Source organism: Salvelinus alpinus, chromosome 8, assembly GCF_045679555.1.
Source record: "Salvelinus alpinus chromosome 8, SLU_Salpinus.1, whole genome shotgun sequence".
Classification (NCBI taxonomy): Eukaryota; Metazoa; Chordata; class Actinopteri; order Salmoniformes; family Salmonidae; genus Salvelinus; species Salvelinus alpinus.
Window position 1 is genome coordinate 55,362,865 of NC_092093.1, and position 20,595 is coordinate 55,383,459.

The 20,595-nt window shown below is 44.4% G+C and overlaps 1 protein-coding gene across 1 annotated transcript; it reads left to right on the forward strand.

The window, feature by feature from the left end:
* The first annotated feature begins 2,285 nt into the window (after positions 1 to 2,285).
* Positions 2,286 to 17,322, forward strand: LOC139582384 (uncharacterized). The gene is made up of 17 exons (XM_071412349.1): positions 2,286 to 2,372; positions 8,170 to 8,312; positions 8,446 to 8,581; positions 8,789 to 8,876; positions 8,952 to 9,023; positions 10,784 to 10,918; positions 13,224 to 13,290; positions 13,392 to 13,470; positions 13,656 to 13,761; positions 13,861 to 14,053; positions 14,539 to 14,572; positions 14,650 to 14,753; positions 15,346 to 15,367; positions 15,480 to 15,587; positions 16,315 to 16,440; positions 16,595 to 16,718; positions 17,023 to 17,322. Exons 2-17 carry the CDS (start codon positions 8,201 to 8,203, stop codon positions 17,194 to 17,196), a joined length of 1,680 nt encoding a protein of 559 aa, XP_071268450.1. The 5' UTR covers positions 2,286 to 2,372; positions 8,170 to 8,200; the 3' UTR covers positions 17,197 to 17,322.
* Positions 17,323 to 20,595: the final 3,273 nt, after the last annotated feature.

Consider the following 20,595-nt stretch of genomic DNA (forward strand, 5'->3'; position numbering starts at 1 on the left):
GTCTTGTGTTGCCTGGCTGAAATAGTTGTGGAAAGTGTGAGTGGCGCGACGGGCATTTCCAAACCACATGATCAGAGCATCCCTGCCAATGGAAACTAAGAGCAGGGAAGGAAACCTCATGTGAGACATTAAGGGCCGTCGGTGTGGAGTGACGCTGCTCAGTCACAGAGACAAGGCCTACTGAAGGAGGACGGGGTGGCACTGCAGGGTTCTGCAGGGTTCTGCCAACACTCAACACATGCCTAAAGTATACACTACTTACTGTCATCAGACAACACAATATAAAACCCCAAATAGAAGCAGTGGGATCGTATTGTGCAATCGAAGGGGTCCAGTAAATGATTTTGCAACTATTTCAAAAGTCATTAGAACAGGTCTACAGTTGATTCTTGTTGAAGTGAACACTGGAGAAATTCCAACTCAGTACACTTAAGTTCACCAGTCCCAATTCAAATAAATGATTTGAACGTACCCTGTGTATCTTCAAAATGCATTTAGGCCTGCTACAGACCGTACCAAGCTATTGAGTAAGGAGTCTACAGTGTTTTTCAGCAATCGTTAGAATGATAATTACTAAATGTAATAGAGATTAACTTTGGCCTTCATGTGAAGAGATGCATCTGCCTGGAAATTAGACGGCAGTATCAAACATTGCTATGTACTACACAAGACATGACATTTCCCTCTCATATGTATATACTGTATTTTATACCATCTACTGCATCTTACCTATGCCGCTCTGTCATCGTTCATCCATATATTTATATGTACATATTCTTATTCCATCCCCTTTACATTGTGTGTATTAGGTAGTTGTTGTGGAATTGTTAGATTACTTGTTAGATATTACTGCACTGTCGGAAACTAGAGGCACAAGCGTTTCTCTACACTCGCAATAACATCTGCTAACCATGTGTACGTGACCAATAACATTTTATTTGATGATTTGATTCCCAATGCGTTGGTAAGAGAAGAAAAAATATGCAGATTGGATTGCGCCATGTCAGAGGCCCGGAAGAGAGTGAAGAGAGGGAGGGAGGATGGTACTCACAAAGAAATGTTCCATCCTGTTGCAGGGCAGGCTGGGATTAAAATGTTGTTACCCCCATACCTGGAGAGGTCTAGAGATAGTGGGAACAACCATCAGAGCTGCCTGAAGTGGGTCGCCTCAGGACAATCATTCCCACCCTCCACGAGGTCTCTAGTCCAGAGGTCGGTCCCAGAGCTCCTAAACGAAAGAACAGAACCAGGCTGTCTCAACAGATAGTTGCAGGGGTAATTTCCTCGAATAAAACCATTTGATACCGTATAATAGACTACACAGATCACATTGGGTGTATTCATTAGTTGGATTCAGTTGCAAAACGTTTTGTGCCGCAACGGAAACTATTTACTCTTGAAACGGGGGCGGGACCTACCTGAATTTGTCCAATATATATATATAACTTTGGTTTTCGTTGCTAAATGTTTTACGTTTGAAGTAAACAGTTTCTGTTGCAAAGGATTTTATTTAAAAAAAGACAAAACGTTTAGAGTCGGAATCAGACTAATGAAAATCATGCCAGGGCTTTATAATGTGACTGATGACAGCGGAGGAGTGTTCCATGACAGGACTTGTCTTTATGGTTTTATTCATCTACTCCAAAGGTCATCCCTTTGGTTAGGCCAGCAGACGTGTTAAGACATGTTCTCATAAAATACTAAAGAGCCAAACTAATTCATAGGCCTGACGTAGCCTACCTTCGACCCAGAACACATGTCCTTAGTGATGAAATATCATAAAATGTTCCACTGTTTTGTGATATGATCTATTCTAGCAACTCTCAGGTCAAACACTTTGGCGGGGCATAAGCCCCCTCTTCTGGACATTGTTGGAACACTTATTGCCTCTGAAAATAAAAATTCCATTTATAATTTTATCATGTCAATTTATGGTCAGTGTCGTGGTATGGTAATTTAGCTAATTCGTGTTTGCGGACAGTTAAGATGTTTAACTGATAAATTCATTTGGAAATTGAACTACAATTAAATACGTTTTTCAATTGCAAACGAATCGCTGAACGGAGTGGCGCGCGCTCGGTTATTCCCAAACGTCTAAATGACTGAAGCCCCTTTGTGACGCGGTGAATAAAGAACGTTGTTTACGTTCCTTCCGTACTGCTGACACAGGTCTACAAACACGCTCCCCAAAAGGTAGGCTTTTCCTACACTTTCTTTTTTAGTTCGTTTTGTATTTCATTTTCACCTCATGCAGTTTCTGTTCTGCGTGTTCCTCCCAGTTTTTGCGGAGTTCCAACATCGTTCTTGTGGATTTCCAGCAGGTGTCATCGGGGATGGTGATCAGGACAGACATGTGAAGGGCGTGCTCAAAGGTAATGTTTTGGAAGAACGGGTAACTGCAGCCCGCAATTCGGGCGTTCCTACATGTTGGTATTCCCCATCCCTCGAGCATCCCATTGGTTCCAGCATCACCCCCCCATATTGAACTAATATTGATAGCCATATATATATATATATATATATATATATGTCACCTTGATACATACAGTCTAATCAATGGGGAGGGTATGAAGGGCAACAACACTGTGCCCTTCAATGGCGTGGAAAGTAGCTAGTATCAGGGTGACAACCACAAGTCATACCATATAAATAAATACAAATCACAACAAATGTGGTGGAAACAGGAAGTTAAGGTACAATTTCATAAATGCCGACAGACAATTTGTTTGTTCGACATGGTGGGATCATTTTATGTTGGTAAAGTTAATTATGCGAGAAATAGCAGTGGAAACACCTTTGTGCAAATATTGATATAATAACCATCATATAGAAGTAAACTTGTCACACGATGACATGTGTGGTCGTCCCACTACGACTCAGGGAAACCATGCAGTTTTAGGCTACAGGTTAAATACATTCTGATGAACTTCACAGGGGTGGTGAAAGTGCACGGTGATGAGCCTGATGCTCCTTTCCAATACATATTGAGGGTCTTATTCTGGTGACATGACGGTCGATGTGTGATTACCGTTTGACAAATAAAAATATTCTCGCTCTTATCCATGATAATGTCATCACTTGGCTACCCGCACTGTATCAGAGAGTTGTTGTCTAGAGCTCAGTGTCAAGACCAGAGTTGGCACATTTGCTATTTAACGTAATGTTTTTTTGTGACAAAACTATCGTTATAGTTTGAAAATGTCATGGAAACGCACTGAACTTAAGATTTAAATTCGGTACATAAAACTTAGGTGAAAAAGTACATTTTGTGCGCACTTCCTCATCACGCACTGATTGTTTGCATAATTTCTTCATGCGGATTTTAGAACATTTGCATCAAATCTGGTCGTTAATTGGAAAGCTAGCTAGTCACAGTAAACACACGCATACATTTCAGGATTTATATAAACCCTGGATTGCGGATGCTATGTTTTGGCCACGGAGAGGCTTTAAAGCCACCAGTCGCCCATATTGGCACTCCTTATACTAAGGAAAATAAAAATGTTATTTGTGGGTGATTATGCAACTACGGGCACTTCCATGTCCTCGGGTCAATTTTGGGGATTTTATAAGAAATAAAACAAATACAAATATTTGTATGTTAAGTTCATACTGGAATCACCGCATACTTTTTTTAAACACCTCTCTATCAAGTATTTTAGCTACAAAATATACCTGTCCTTTGGGAGTGGTGTCATTTCCTCCACTGGGAACAAATTCCTCATTAATACTTTTTTTTCAAGAGAATGTTAATTTAGTTACCATGGAAACATATTGTAATGACCTGACTAGATCATAAAGGAACAATTGTCCAGACAGAGGATTGAGTTTACGAATTGATGGTTTATTAACCCAACTTTACACAGGCTACTGTTTGGCCGTAGCCCACGCCAAATAAATGAAAGATAACCACAAGCCAACCGTGACCTTCTCTTGTGAAGGCCAGACATAAGAGAGAGAACAAAGGCTAAACCTGGTCTTAACTTCCAATGCTCCATCCCCCTGCCCAACCCCCCTCCACGCCACTCCGCCAACCGCCACGATGCCCGGCATCAGAACATTCCAGGCATTCCCGTGATTGGCAGATAGCAGGTTGATTGGCATGTCGGACCCCGCGAACACTGGGTACTGGTCAGTACAACACAACCACCTACTAGCCTAACACATAACACACAGCTGTCTGTGCGGGTCGCTACAATATTGTGACACTGAAGCACATGGCTGCAGTGGACAGTTGTTACAGATGTGATGTCCAGAAGTTTAAGAAAAATCGAGATAAATATGGCTTGTGTAGAGAATATTTTAATTGTCAGTCATTTCCAAACAGTCTATAATTTATTTAATTTGTGGTAGAAATTTTGAATTTTTACAAATATTTTATGTATTTAAGGTAAACGATATGCTAGCTGTAATACTAATCAAAGCATGCTAAGCTGTCTGTCAATTTTCTCCAGAAACTGTAGAAATGTCATTTCCATCACAAACTTAAGTGTGGTGGAAATGACAGAAAGTGGTGGAAATGACACAAATCCATTATCTTATTCGTTTTTACTTTAAATGAATTTAAAACATGATTAAATAAGCCTAATCTAAAACATGCTCCAAGGTGTGCAAGTCGAAAGTTGAAAACTAAGTAGTATTTGTCTTTATTTTTAGAAGATGCCACATAAAACAGCACAGAGGTCACAGACATATAGAAACAAAAAAATTATCCTATACGATACCAGGAACATCTGCAAAAAGACAGGGAGAGATACTGGAAGAAAAGGGAAAAGTGAAATCTATCTCTGAGCTGACAAAGCGAGAACAAAGAAACAAGAGATGGCAATGAAAATGTAACCAACGGAATAGAAGACAGACTTTAAAGAGAACAGTTACAATGGAGACCTACCTCTCAGGCGACACACCACCTTAGTCACCAGATGACTTGCAGCCAGAACATGAGGGTAACATACCTGCCCCTAACTTACCTGCCCCTGATGCACACCCTGATACCCCTTCCTCATCGTCTGCAACATGAATGAGAAGTCGAATACTTGCTGGAAGGAAAAAGGTTGGAAGAGGTCGCTCAAAAGCATACAGAGATCTTAGTATGACAAATGTCAAACTTGATAAAGCTTTACGGAAAGCTGAGAAATACAAAAAAAGGTATGATCGACTGATGAACAAAATGAAGAGACAAGATTCCCCAAAGACAAAGACAAAACAGCAAATGAAGGGAACTCCGAAGAACTAGAGAAGAATTTTATTGTTTCAAAATGCCATCATTTCAGAGTTAAAACAAAAGTATAAAAAAATGTGCAGTGCCAAGGACAAACAAGTGGCTTCAAAAATGCTCAGAGGCAACATCCTGAGAAAGTATGGCCTGGTCAAAGCCGCAAAGAGAGAATTTGGATTTTCAGCAAAAGCAATGAGGGCAAATGAAAACAGGCCATCAAGTCTGCAATACTCCAGGAAAAATCAGTGTAACAGAATTAGCACTGCCACAGAAGAGAAAATCATTAGATTCTATGAATGTGATGACAACAGCCGAGCAACAACAGGGGAAAAGGGCACACTAACGAGGAACAAGAAGAAAAAGCAGAAGCGCTTCTTGAATGGAATATTCAGGAATTCAAATTTCCTACTGTGGATTCTGCAAAATACGTCATTTTTGGGTTGTCAAGCCAACAGTCCAGGATAGGGACACATGTCTCTGCAAAACCCACGCCAACCTCCAGTTCATGGCGGACAAACTACAGCATCACATAGTGATCAGCTGCAGCAACAATGAGAAAGGTATTGAGTCTTTGTGCTGTGAGAACCTGAAGAAAGAGTGCAATGTGTAGAGAGTGCTCCCTTTGTCAAGCAAATAGCTTAAACATCTGACTTTGATGGTGGTGAGCAGACATGGTGGTTTGAGTGGAAAAACAAAGCTGAAGAGAGAGAGAAGAAAAACAAAGAGGGAAACATGGAGAAGTTCACCGTACATTTGACAGTAAAAGACAAGGTATGTCTTTTACTGGACTTCTATTGGAGGACTTCTCCACAGGATTGAAAGAGAAGTTGGGGAAACACGTGTACAACATTCGACACCAATACTCCAAACTGAGAGAATGAAGAGAATCTGGGGAAAGAAGAGATCATTGTGCATATTGACTTTGCAGAGAACTACCTGTGTAAATACACCAGTGAAATCCAGGACAGTTCACGTTGGTGATTCTCACAAGCAGGTGACCCTCCACACCTGTGTTGGGTATACCACAAATGATACCGTTTCACTTTGCTCACTGAGCTCACCCCTCTGTTATCTGGGCCCATCTCTCAAAACCACTGGCCTACTTCCTTGAGCTCTGCCCATCGGCTACTGCTATGAGTGATGGGCCTACAACCCAGTATAGGTCTGAAATGTTTATCAATGGTTGTTGTTCAAAATGTTTGCAATAAAATATTGTTTTCATACCTTTTTTTTTTTTACATAGATGTCATTTCCACCACACCTTGTCATTTCCACCACACCTTGTCATTTCCACCCACACCTTGTCATTTCCACCCACACCTTGTCATTTCCACCACACCTTGTCATTTCCACCCACGCCTTGTCATTTCCACCCACGCCTTGTCATTTCCACCCACGCCTTGTCATTTCCACCCACGCCTTGTCATTTCCACCCACGCCTTGTCATTTCCACCCACGCCTTGTCATTTCCACCCACGCCTTGTCATTTCCACCCACACCTTGTCATTTCCACCCACACCTTGTCATTTCCACCACAACCCATATTTTGAGGTAAATTAGTATATTATGTATAATTTACATACATTTATTTGTTTTAGATATGGAAATCATATGGTTGTTATCATAATCTCACAAAAAAGGTTGGGTGTAAATATCTCTATTTTTCATGATAAATAAATGATAAATAAATAAGTTTATACATTCAGGCGTCGTGCTGAATTATTAATATTAGGAAAACCTTAATCACTTTTAAATAATATTCAATACAAGTTCATGTACAAATGTATAAGAAATCCATTATAAATCAATTGGATGATATTTGATTTTTCAACTAAAATTGATGTTTAATGACGTGATGGAAATGACATTTGTCTATGGCTGTCTGGGGAAAATGACAAAAATATATAACTTCCTGAATAGTACGATCGCAGCCATTATCAGATATAGTTTCTAGACAAATCAAAGACAAGTACAATACTGGTAAAATGGTGTTTGAATAAGTTTTAATTTCTGAAAGTTTGTATGGCCAAAGTGCCCGAAGTTTCATAATCACCCTTGTATGTTTTTAGCTCACATAATATAATGTAAAAGTATGAATTTAGGTGTCTGTAACAGAATAGACATGGAAACAAAAAAAAGAGATGAGTAAATGCATTTCTATAATTTCAAAAATATGTATTTTTACATCCGGTGAGGTAGTGCCAAGATGGAGGCGCGGTGGCTTCAAAATAGCGCCCCTGTTGTCATCTAGTGTATTTATAAATCATTGCATACAACGCATAAAAATTATAAAATCGGCAGTAATTATTATTTTTTTTTACAATAATTATTTGTGTAAAACGACAGACATGCTCTCGCTTTAAAACAAAGTACAAACTCTTGTGGTATGGTAGCTCAAAAATGCATGGTAAGAAACGGCAGATAACACAGCTCAATCAAAACCGTATAACCTATAGCAGAGCGCTTTGACACACCCACTCCTTTCCTTTTGACACACCCACTACTTACCACACGCCCACTCCTTTCCTTTTGACACACCCACTCCTTCCCACACGCCCACTCCTTTCCTTTCGACACACCCACTCGCCGCCATATTGAGATGCAGCTACCCCCTGCTCATCTTTTAGCCAGGTGCATCAAATTATGCTGATTGAGGATGCAAGAAAATACCATATAACTGTATATAACCTTTTATAACTGTATATGTCTATTGGCTCGATAGGCTACACAATTATCTGACCACAAATAATTATTCACCAATGTAATCATTTTGCAAGACTCATATTTGAAATATATTTTAAATGTTACAAGACTCCTTTCTACTTGAGTCTTGATTTAGCTAACATCATTAACACAAATGTAGCCTGCCCTGGGCATTAGAGAGAAATGTAGTAATTCCAACGTGTATGTTTATGACGCGTACACCATACACACCTTTCTTTGTCTAACAGTTGAAGCAGCCTCCTGTCCTCCACCGTCCTCATGGCTGACGAGATCAGGAGAATAGCTGCTCTGCTAGATCAGCCTCTGAGTGAGAGAGACCAAGAACTCATCACTTACGTCAAGCACAAGTTTGCCACCGACTTCAAAAAAGGTGAGCGAGTGACCCTACTAGGCTACTGTACAACATCACCTTACTTCATCAAAAGCCACTGGAGTGAATGGATGAAATGTAATGCAATGAATCACTACTGACTGCTACCACACTTTGCTTTGTGTTTTCCAAGACCACAGTTACTTCTCTGAGAAGGTTGTTACCCGCAGTGACACAAAGTATGGCCTCATACAAAATGGCCAGGCCAGGAAGAACTATTACAGGAGACAGGAGCTGCTCAGTAAAGGCTTTTTCTCCCCTGTCAACACGTATGAAACATAATACACTGAGTATACAAAACATTAAGAACACCTTGCTATCCATGATGTCTGTGTGTATATACACTGTAAACTTAATGCATTGCCTTGTCCCCTTGGATAGACCATACAAAACATTAAGAACACCTTGGTCTCCATGATGTGTGTGTGTGTGTATATACACTGTAAACTTAATGCATTGCCTTGTCCCTTGGATAGACCGTACAGAACAGTGGGAATGCTTTACTCTGACAACGTTGATCTCTTCTCAACCTGGCTCACATCAGAGGACCAAACGTCACTGAAGGTGACACACATCTCAATGTGTTTTGTATAGTTGTTTAACATGGCTGGTTCCTCACTCTGAGTCATTTTATGACAGACACAGTGGGAAAAGAAGTTTGGAAAAAAAACAGTGATCTCCAGCAAATTCACTCAGGAGAAGACTAAAAAGGTGAGGGGGGGGAGAGGGGGGGGGAGAGAGGGATGGGTGGGGGGACTTATCGTATAATTACGACCAAACATAATTCATTATCATGCAGTAAATCATTATTCCTTATCACATTCATTGATTTTGAATTGTATATATTTCAACTGTCCCCCCCCCCCCCCAAAAAAAATAATAATAATATATATATATACACTGCTCAAAAAAATAAAGGGAACACTTAAACAACACAATGTAACTCCAAGTCAATCACACTTCTGTAAAATCAAACTGTCCACTTAGGAAGCAACACTGATTGACAATAAATTTCACATGCTGTTGTGCAAATGGAATAGACAACAGGTTGAAATTATAGGCAATTAGCAAGACACCCCCAATAAAGGAGTGGTTCTGCAGGTGTGACCACAGACCACTTCTCAGTTCCTATGCTTCCTGGCTGATGTTTTGGTCACTTTTGAATGCTGGCGGTGCTTTCACTCTAGTGGTAGCATGAGACGGAGTCTACAACCCACACAAGTGGCTCAGGTAGTGCAGCTCATCCAGGATGGCACATCAATGCGAGCTGTGGCAAGAAGGTTTGCTGTGTCTGTCAGCGTAGTGTCCAGAGCATGGAGGCGCTACCAGGAGACAGGCCAGTACATCAGGAGACGTGGAGGAGGCCGTAGGAGGGCAACAACCTAGCAGCAGGACCGCTACCTCCGCCTTTGTGCAAGGAGGAGCAGGAGGAGCACTGCCAGAGCCCTGCAAAATGACCTCCAGCAGGCCACAAATGTGCATGTGTCTGCTCAAACGGTCAGAAACAGACTCCATGAGGGTGGTATGAGGGCCCGACGTCCACAGGTGGGGGTTGTGCTTACAGCCCAACACCGTGCAGGACGTTTGGCATTTGCCAGAGAACACCAAGATTGGCAAATTCGCCACTGGCGCCCTGTGCTCTTCACAGATGAAAGCAGGTTCACACTGAGCACATGTGACAGACGTGACAGCGTCTGGAGACGCCGTGGAGAACGTTCTGCTGCCTGCAACATCCTCCAGCATGACCGGTTTGGCGGTGGGTCAGTCATGGTGTGGGGTGGCATTTCTTTGGGGGGCCGCACAGCCCTCCATGTGCTCGCCAGAGGTAGCCTGACTGCCATTAGGTACCGAGATGAGATCCTATGCTGGTGCGGTTGGCCCTGGGTTCCTCCTAATGCAAGACAATGCTAGACCTCATGTGGCTGGAGTGTGTCAGCAGTTCCTGCAAGAGGAAGGCATTGATGCTATGGACTGGCCCGCCCGTTCCCCAGACCTGAATCCAATTGAGCACATCTGGGACATCATGTCTCGCTCCATCCACCAACGCCACGTTGCACCACAGACTGTCCAGGAGTTGGCGGATGCTTTAGTCCAGGTCTGGGAGGAGATCCCTCAGGAGACCATCCGCCACCTCATCAGGAGCATGCCCAGGCATTGTAGGGAGGTCATACAGGCACGTGGAGGCCACACACTACTGAGCCTCATTTTGACTTGTTTTAAGGACATTACATCAAAGTTGGATCAGCCTGTAGTGTGGTTTTCCACTTTAATTTTGAGTGTGATTCCAAATCCAGACCTCCATGGGTTAATAAATTTGATTTCCATTGATAATTGTTGTGTGATTTTGTTGTCAGCACATTCAACTATGTAAAGAAAAAAGTATTTAATAAGAATATTTCATTCATTCAGATCTAGGATGTGTTATTTTAGTGTTCCCTTTATTTTTTTGAGCAGTGTATTATTTCCCCCAGGAGGAGAACGTCAGAGCCCCTCCAGTGGAGAACCTGAATGGTTTCCTCCAGCTGAAACAGTACATGAGCGAGATGGTCTCCATCAGACGTGCTCTCCACTCTGGACGCCCCCTCATTTCTTGCCTCAGGGACCAGGTAAAGCACTGTGGGGAAAACAGAACTCAGGAGAAACCCAGTAAAAAACAAATGTTTTAACTTCAAAATCAGTTTTTGTGTAGTAGATAGCCTGATTGTACTTAACGGCACATGTGGGCTTCCGGCGATGCTGTTTTGATATAATTTCAGCCTTAGGGTTCTATTCATACTTCTTGAAATGTACAGGGTGTTGGTCCGTCTCGCTGTAACAGGGTGTTGGTCCGTCTCGCTGTAACAGGGTGTTGGTCCGTCTCGCTGTAACAGGGTGTTGGTCCGTCTCGCTGTAACAGGGTGTTGGTCCGTTTCGCTGTAACAGGGTGTTGGTCCGTCTCGCTGTAACAGGGTGTTGGTCCGTCTCGCTGTAACAGGGTGTTGGTCCGTCTCGCTGTAACAGGGTGTTGGTCCGTCTCGCTGTAACAGGGTGTTGGTCCGTCTCGCTGTAACAGGGTGTTGGTCCGTCTCGCTGTAACAGGATGTTGGTCCGTCTCGCTGTAACAGGGTGTTGGTCCGTCTCGCTGTAACAGGATGTTGGTCCGTCTCGCTGTAACAGGGTGTTGGTCCGTCTCGCTGTAACAGGGTGTTGGTCCGTCTCGCTGTAACAGGGTGTTGGTCCGTCTCGCTGTAACAGGATGTTGGTCCGTCTCGCTGTAACAGGATGTTGGTCCGTCTCGCTGTAACAGGGTGTTGGTCCGTCTCGCTGTAACAGGGTGTTGGTCCGTCTCGCTGTAACAGGGTGTTGGTCCGTCTCGCTGTAACAGGGTGTTGGTCCGTTTCGCTGTAACAGGGTGTTGGTCCGTCTCGCTGTAACAGGATGTTGGTCCGTCTCGCTGTAACAGGGTGTTGGTCCGTCTCGCTGTAACAGGGTGTTGGTCCGTTTCGCTGTAACAGGGTGTTGGTCCGTCTCGCTGTAACAGGGTGTTGGTCCGTCTCGCTGTAACAGGGTGTTGGTCCGTTTCGCTGTAACAGGGTGTTGGTCCGTCTCGCTGTAACAGGGTGTTGGTCCGTCTCGCTGTAACAGGGTGTTGGTCCGTCTCGCTGTAACAGGGTGTTGGTCCGTCTCGCTGTAACAGGGTGTTGGTCCGTCTCGCTGTAACAGGGTGTTGGTCCGTCTCGCTGTAACAGGGTGTTGGTCCGTCTCGCTGTAACAGGGTGTTGGTCCGTCTCGCTGTAACAGGGTGTTGGTCCGTCTCGCTGTAACAGGGTGTTGGTCCGTCTCGCTGTAACAGGATGTTGGTCCGTCTCGCTGTAACAGGATGTTGGTCCGTCTCGCTGTAACAGGGTGTTGGTCCGTCTCGCTGTAACAGGTTGTTGGTCCGTCTCGCTGTAACAGAGTGTTGGTCCGTTTCGCTGTAACAGGGTGTTGGTCCGTCTCGCTGTAACAGGGTGTTGGTCCGTTTCGCTGTAACAGGGTGTTGGTCCGTCTCGCTGTAACAGGGTGTTGGTCCGTCTCGCTGTAACAGGGTGTTGGTCCGTTTCGCTGTAACAGGGTGTTGGTCCGTCTCGCTGTAACAGGGTGTTGGTCCGTCTCGCTGTAACAGGGTGTTGGTCCGTCTCGCTGTAACAGGATGTTGGTCCGTCTCGCTGTAACAGGATGTTGGTCCGTCTCGCTGTAACAGGGTGTTGGTCCGTCTCGCTGTAACAGGGTGTTGGTCCGTCTCGCTGTAACAGGGTGTTGGTCCGTCTCGCTGTAACAGGGTGTTGGTCCGTTTCGCTGTAACAGGGTGTTGGTCCGTCTCGCTGTAACAGGGTGTTGGTCCGTCTCGCTGTAACAGGGTGTTGGTCCGTCTCGCTGTAACAGGATGTTGGTCCGTCTCGCTGTAACAGGATGTTGGTCCGTCTCGCTGTAACAGGGTGTTGGTCCGTTTCGCTGTAACAGGGTGTTGGTCCGTCTCGCTGTAACAGGGTGTTGGTCCGTCTCGCTGTAACAGGATGTTGGTCCGTCTCGCTGTAACAGGGTGTTGGTCCGTCTCGCTGTAACAGGGTGTTGGTCCGTCTCGCTGTAACAGGGTGTTGGTCCGTCTCGCTGTAACAGGGTGTTGGTCCGTCTCGCTGTAACAGGATGTTGGTCCGTCTCGCTGTAACAGGGTGTTGGTCCGTCTCGCTGTAACAGGATGTTGGTCCGTCTCGCTGTAACAGGATGTTGGTCCGTCTCGCTGTAACAGGGTGTTGGTCCGTCTCGCTGTAACAGGGTGTTGGTCCGTCTCGCTGTAACAGGGTGTTGGTCCGTCTCGCTGTACAGGATGTTGGTCCGTCTCGCTGTAACATGAAGAATTCATGTTGTCTCCTCTATTTTCTCATTGTAAAGGATAAACCGTTACTGCTAATGAAGAAACATGTGTCTCCCAAGACACCATGTGACCGAGCCCTATCAGGTTGGTCACCTAAAGCACAATGCAGAATGAATTACAATGCTCTACTACGGAGACATTCTACTATGCTGACCACATACCCTACGATCCTTCTGTCTCCTCAGCTGATAAAGAGACTATACCACCACTGTCCATGTCCATGAACCAACAGGCACTGGACCCAGAGGAAGAGGAGAACTTACAGTACGTTGTGTACTGTCTATTTATGTGACTTGTAAATCAAGTTTTAAATCACACCCGATACTACTACTAAACATAGATTGCTGCAGTTTTATCAATCATACTCCCATACGATGCTAGATTACTTATTGATAAGAAAGTTGTCTGCCACTTGCTATAGGCCTTTGTATTTCCTGCTCTCTTCCTAGGAGGATACAGTACAGGAAGCAGAAGCTGTTCTCAGAGAAACTCCAGTGGATTTACATGGTCCTGTGTGGCATCTCTCACATGCGAAACAGAGACTTGAAGACACTGGTGAGCCTAAGCTAGTGCAGTCATACGTCATATTGCAGAGTCTACCGGACTACCTCTGGGATGTGTTGGAAGGCATTTAATAGTAACAGAACCTTCCAGGTTCCTCTCAACAGCAGCTATGTGAACATCATCATGAAGGACACCGAGAAGACCAACATCCTGTTGAAGCAGTCGCACAGCTACAACCCTCCGTTGAATTACACCAGGCAGCTGGTGTCCCTGGCCACCGAGGACTGTCACAGCATCAGCCGTGACGTGTGGGACACCTTTATCAGCCACCAGGACACCACAGGTGACAATATGACCTAGTCGATTGGAACAATCTATTGAGTGTCACCTGAATTGCAATATTCAATTATCAACCAAACAATGATACGACTGTCTCACCCCATGATGCGACTGTCTCACCCCATGATGCGACTGTCTCACCCCATGATGCGACTGTCTCACCCCATGATGCGACTGTCTCCCCCCATGATGCGACTGTCTCCCCCCATGATGCGACTGTCTCCCCCATGATACGACTGTCTCCCCCCATGATGCGACTGTCTCCCCCCATGATGCGACTGTCTCCCCCCATGATGCGACTGTCTCACCCCATGATGCGACTGTCTCACCCCATGATGCGACTGTCTCACCCCATGATGCGACTGTCTCCCCCCATGATGCGACTGTCTCACCCCATGATGCGACTGTCTCACCCCATGATGCGACTGTCTCCCCCCATGATGCGACTGTCTCACCCCATGATGCGACTGTCTCTCCTGTGAATCTCAGAGCCCTTGAAGTTAACCACCATCCGAACCACAGGGTAAGAAAATGAACAATAAAAACACATTACAGATCTGTTCTCCCATGTCGTAATACGTTGCTTGTCTATAATCATAGATATAAAGCTCTGCTGTCGGGGCCCAGGCGCAAGCTTGGCCAGAGAGAGCCAGACGGAGATGGATACATGCCCCCATGGCTGCTACTGCTGCTGGATGAGAACAGTCAGTCTGCACAATATTACACACACACACACACACACACACACACACACACACACACACACACACACACACACACACACACACACACACACACACAGGACTGAGAGTAGAGATCACACACTCAAGCAGACCCAAGTATACACATACACACAACAATGACGATGATGCCATCCATGTCCCATGTTGTTCCCACTTAGACACTATGTGGCTCTGTAACACTTCATTATGTGATTATTTCCCTACACTAAGGCTAAGGAAATACAGAAAGCCAAAACTTTCAATGTCGAGACTGCAAGCACAGCGCCACTGGTGGCATTGTTGGTTGTGGGTTTTGGACTCTGCCACAGCATGAATTCCTGAAGGATTGTGGGATTGTATACCTCACCAACTACATTCCACCCGTGGCCAGGCTGTGTTCATGTGTTGCCATTAAACACATCACTTCAGTACAAATCCTTTGAAATACCAAAATTATATGTTGTTCTAGGAATGGCAATGCATTCTACATTAGATAAATAAATTCACTGTTGTGTATACAGTATCTCTAATGTTTGCTTTTATACTCACCTCGTTTTTGCCTTTTTCCCGACAGCGTCCCTAGAGAAAACAGTCAAGTGAGTTTTAAACAAAAACAAAATTGAATGATTTCCTATACGTAAAATGTATATTTTATTTGCATAGTTGAGTGGTAAAGATAAAACGAGTGTTTTTCATTCCCTCACCTAGGCCTGGTGTAGACCAGTCAGGCATGCTGGAGAGAGCCAAGGCCCATTACCAGGATGTGAAGAAGGTTCTGAACATCCCGATGGAGTCGGTCGTGTTTCAAAAGAGAAAGTGAGGAGGACACTGTCAATCTACAGTACATGTCGCTGTCAGACAGTGTTTTTGTAGAGGATCGTTTGTTCTGGATGATCTACCTGTTATTTAAGCAATAAGGCACGAGGGGATGTGGTATATGGCCAATATACCACGGCTAAGGGCTGTTCTTATGCACAACGCGGCGTGCCTGGACACAGCCCTTAGCCGTGGTGTATTGACCATATCACAACCCCCCCGATGTGCCTTATTGCTACTATAAACTGCTTACCAACGTAATTAGAGCAGTAAAAATACATGTTTGGTCATACCCATGGTATATGGTCTGATATACCACGGCTGTCAGCCAATCAGCATTCAGGGCTCGAACTACCCAGTTTATAATATACTAATATATGCCATTTAACAGACGCTTTTACCGTAAGCAATTTACAGTCATTTTACGTATGGGTGTCCCCAGCGGGAATCGAACCCGCGCTCGATCGACTGAGCCACACAGGAACACGCCTGTTGAAGTTAATCATTAGAGGCGCAATCTGTAGGTTCTCTGTCAAGTATGGCAGTATCAGGAAGTACAAACACAATCAATCTGAAATTACAAAAAAAGTTGGATTTTGGCCAAAATGCACTTGCAAACCTCCCTTCACCTCGCATAACATGGATTTAGATTTCATGACCAAAAATTGTTACTTTGTCATCAAGATGTCCTACAGAGACTCATTGTAGTCCCATTCTCTGTCCTTAGGAACCGAGAGGAGAGGATTAGAACTCTTTTCAATGCTCTAATGGCCTCAAAGTCCGACGCTGGTCTGTCCTCACTTCTTACCTCTCTGAAGAGTGAGCTGAAGCCCAAATCCACCACTGGTCTCTGGTAGGCCCCTTCTCGCCTCTCTCATGTAAACATCATGTGGTGTAACTCAATACTTTCAAGTGGCTCGAAACGCTTTCCTTCATCCTCAGTTCATGTTAGAAAGTTGGAACAGAATCAGAAATGTAAAATAATAAAATGTTAATCACATGAACAGGTTTGCGACCCTGCAGAGTGATGCCACAGAATTGTCCGGAGACACGGACTCCAAATACAACATCATACTGCAGAAGATCTCAGAGTTTCAAAGCTTCTCCAACAAAAAGCTCCCCTACTCCAAGGTATAAAACGTGACAGAACGCTCAGATAGAAATACAGTGTAGAACAAACCTTTGTCACAGAGAATAGGCAATCGTGTCGGATCTATGCGTGGCAGTTCTATCTGCAGCATTCTGAAAGGTTCACCTGTCCTAGAAGACACAGAAACATACTCAACCTGGATCGTACTCATTAAGGCACACTAGCAAAACGTTCTGTAATGGAAACTAAAAAACAAGCGGTTCTTACTGGACAAGATGAACCCTGTTTCAGTACTGTTTTCTTTTGTTTGATTCCTAATGAACATGACCCTGTCTCTCTCTGAAGGAGAAGTTCTGTCTCCTGGTCCTCTCCATGTCACCCAATCAGCTGCTTCGACCGGCCATGCAGGAAGCACTGCTCTTCCTCACGGAGAATGTGCTGCTGTTGTTGCCGCGGCATCTCAAACAGTGGTACCAGTACCTGAAGCTCCCCTTCCCCACCACGGCAACCGCCTCCTAAAAAAAATGGGATCCGCCTACTTGCACTGGTGCTCTCTCTGTTCTTCACTACCTGTCTACAATGCGGTGTATATTGGGGAATATAGTCATTTCAGACAGCCCTGGGTTCTTGGTGGGATAGCCAATGTTGGGGGCTCAGGTAAAGACCATCTGTTCACTGGTTGAGCCATTAAAACATGTTAAAAAATATTTGTTTTTCTCTAAACTGATTTTTTGGTAATGTTTTTGAATGTTAAGCTATTGGGTTGTGAAGCCCCATCTTTTTTATATATAGAGAGAGAACTAGCTCATATCCTCTAGCTACAGACCATGACAGTGGAACATAAATATTTAAGTATCTAGCAGAACATGGGAATAACCACAGAACCACTGGTATGTCTTCATCTACAATACTTCATAATCCACTCAGGTTTAGCACACACAAACACACACACACACACACACACACACTCACACACACAAACACACACAAACACACACACAGAGGGGGAGCTTTCAGCTAGTGCCTCACTACCTGACCATCTGAGTGTCACTCACAGTGACGAGAGAGAGGTTGGAGAGAGAGAGGTTAGAGGAGAGAGAGAGGGTTGAGAGGAGAGAGGGTGTAGAGAGAGAGGGTTGAGAAACAGCGTGAGGGTAGAGAGAGAGGAGAGGGTAGAGAGAGAGGAGAGGGGCGGAGGGAGAGAGAGGGTTGAGAAACAGCGTGAGGGTAGAGAGAGAGGAGAGGGGCGGAGGGAGAGAGAGGGTTGAGAAACAGCGTGAGGGTAGAGAGAGAGGAGAGGGGCGGAGGGAGAGAGAGGGTTGAGAAACAGCGTGAGGGTGGAGAGAGAGGAGAGGGGCGGAGGGAGAGAGAGGGTTGAGAAACAGCGTGAGGTTAGAGAGAGAGGAGAGGGGCGGAGGGAGAGAGAGGGTTGAGAAACAGCGTGAGGGTGGAGAGGGGCGGAGGGAGAGAGAGGGTTGAGAAACAGCGTGAGGGTGGAGAGAGAGGAGAGGGGCTGAGGGAGAGAGAGGGTTGAGAAACAGCGTGAGGGTGGAGAGAGAGGAGAGGGGCGGAGGGAGAGAGGGAGGTTGTGATTCCCCTACAGAGAACCATGGCAGTGTTCTATATCCTCCTCTCCTGCTTTATCAAAATGTTTTAATATCCGCATCAATCTGGGTTAATCTCATCCTGTCACGGTGTCAGTAAATTGAGACAACTTTAACATGGAGATAATGATCTCCCATGGGGAGAGAGAGAGAGCAATTGGTAGAGAAAAAGGGACAGAGGGGCAAGAAAGTCCATCACAAAACTTTGCAAGCTACAAAAAAATCATGTTTTTGATTGCTCTAGCCCCCCTTGAACTCGTTATAAAGTACCACAGCCACATATTTCATTGAGTTTACAGCTGGTTTTCTCAGCATTGCACACACACTTGCCTCTGACCTCGACTGTCTGCTTGATGTTGTTTGGTGGAACAGGAACAGGTTGTGGGCCATAATTAATTCCTTTTGCTTCTTTCCTGTCGCATATTCTTCGGAGTTAAATGTGAGGGTTATCTGAGGTGAAACAAGAGGAGAAGAGATAGAATTAAGCAGGCCAAAACTGTTCAGCTTACACAGAGTCCATTGCTTACAGATGTCTGATTTAGCACCTGATTAGATGTAAAGAAGGAAAATCAGAGGTATCTTAGCCCTAAATAACAATCGTTGTGCATTATGTTAGTAGTGGGTGTTGAGGACAGGCAGTTTCTGTTCCGGTCACTAGGTGGCAGCAGAGGGCCTCGGTCAATGCTGGTCTTACTGCTGTCAGGAGGTTAAAAACACCAAATGGAAAACCAAGTCAGCTGTGAAATGTGTACAGTACCAGTCAAAAGTTTGGACACACCTACTCATTCAAGGGTTTTTCTGTATTTTAGAATAATAGTGACGACATCAAAACTATGAAATAACACTAATGGAATCATGTAGTACCCCAAAAAAGTGTTAAACCAATCAAAATATATTTTATATTTGAGATTCTTCAAAGTAGCCACCCTTTGCCTTGATGACAGCTTTGCACACTCTTGGCATTCTCTCAACCTGCTTCATGAGGTAGTCACCTGGAATGCATTTCAATTAACAGATCTGCCTTGTTAAGTTACTTTGTGGAATTTCTTTCCTTAATGTGTTTGAGCAAATCCGTGGTGTTGTGACAAGGTAGGGGTGGTATACAGACGATAGCCCTATTTGGTAAAAGACCAAGTCCATATTATGGCAAGAACAGCTCAAATAAGCAAAGAGAAAAGACAGTCCATCATTACTTTAAGACATGAAGGTCAGTCAATACGGAACATGGAGGGAGAGGAAGAGGAGGAAAGGGTGAATGGTAGAAGGACCCGAGCCGTTTTCAGAATCACTACAGGTCATACTCTGCTAGCGGAGCAGTGTAACTCGCCAGAACAAACCACTTCCTACACACTCAGATGGCCCATATATGCTACACACACATCTACCACGTCACACTAGACCGCTCTCCCGGGTCCTGGTCAGTTCCTGCATTGCATGATGGGAAAATTTGTGTATGTACAGTTGAAGTCAGAAGTTTAAATACACCTTAACCAAATACATTTATACTCAGTTTTTCACAATTCCTGAATTTTAATCCAAGTAAAAATTCCCTGTCTTAGGTCAGTTAGGATCACCACTTTATTTTAAGATTGTGAAATGTCAGAATAATAGTAGAGAGAATGATTTATTTCAGCTTTTGTTTTTTCATCACATTCCCAGTGGGTCAGAAGTTTACATACACTCAATTAGTATTTGGTAGCATTGTCTTTAAATTGTTTAACTTGGGTCAAACGTTTTGGGTAGCCTTCCACAAGCTTCCCACAATAAGTTGGGTGAATTTTGGCCCATTCCTCCTGACAGAGCTGGTGTAACTGAGTCAGGTTTGTAGGCCTCCTTGCTCGCACACGCTTTTTAAGTTCTGCCTACAAATTTTCTATGGGATTGAGGTCAGGACTTTGTGATGGCCACTCCAATACCTTGACTTTGTTGTCCTTAAGCCATTTTGCCACAACTTTGGAAGTATGCTTGGGGTCATTGTCCATTTGGAAGACCCATTTGCGTACAAGCTTTAACTTCCTGACTGATGTCTTGAGATGTTGCTTCAATATATCCACATAATTTTCCTTCGTCATGATGCCATCTATTTTGTGAAGTGCACCAGTCCCTCCTGCAGCAAAGCACCCCCACAACATGATGCTGCCACCTCCGTGCTTCTCGTTTGGGATGGTGTTCTTCGGCTTGCAAGCATCCCCCTTTTTCCTCCAAACATAACAATGATCATTATGGCCAAACAGTTCTATTTTTGTTTCATCAGACTAGAGGACATTTCTCCAAAAAGTACAATCTTTGTCCCCATGTGCAGTTTGGCTTTTTT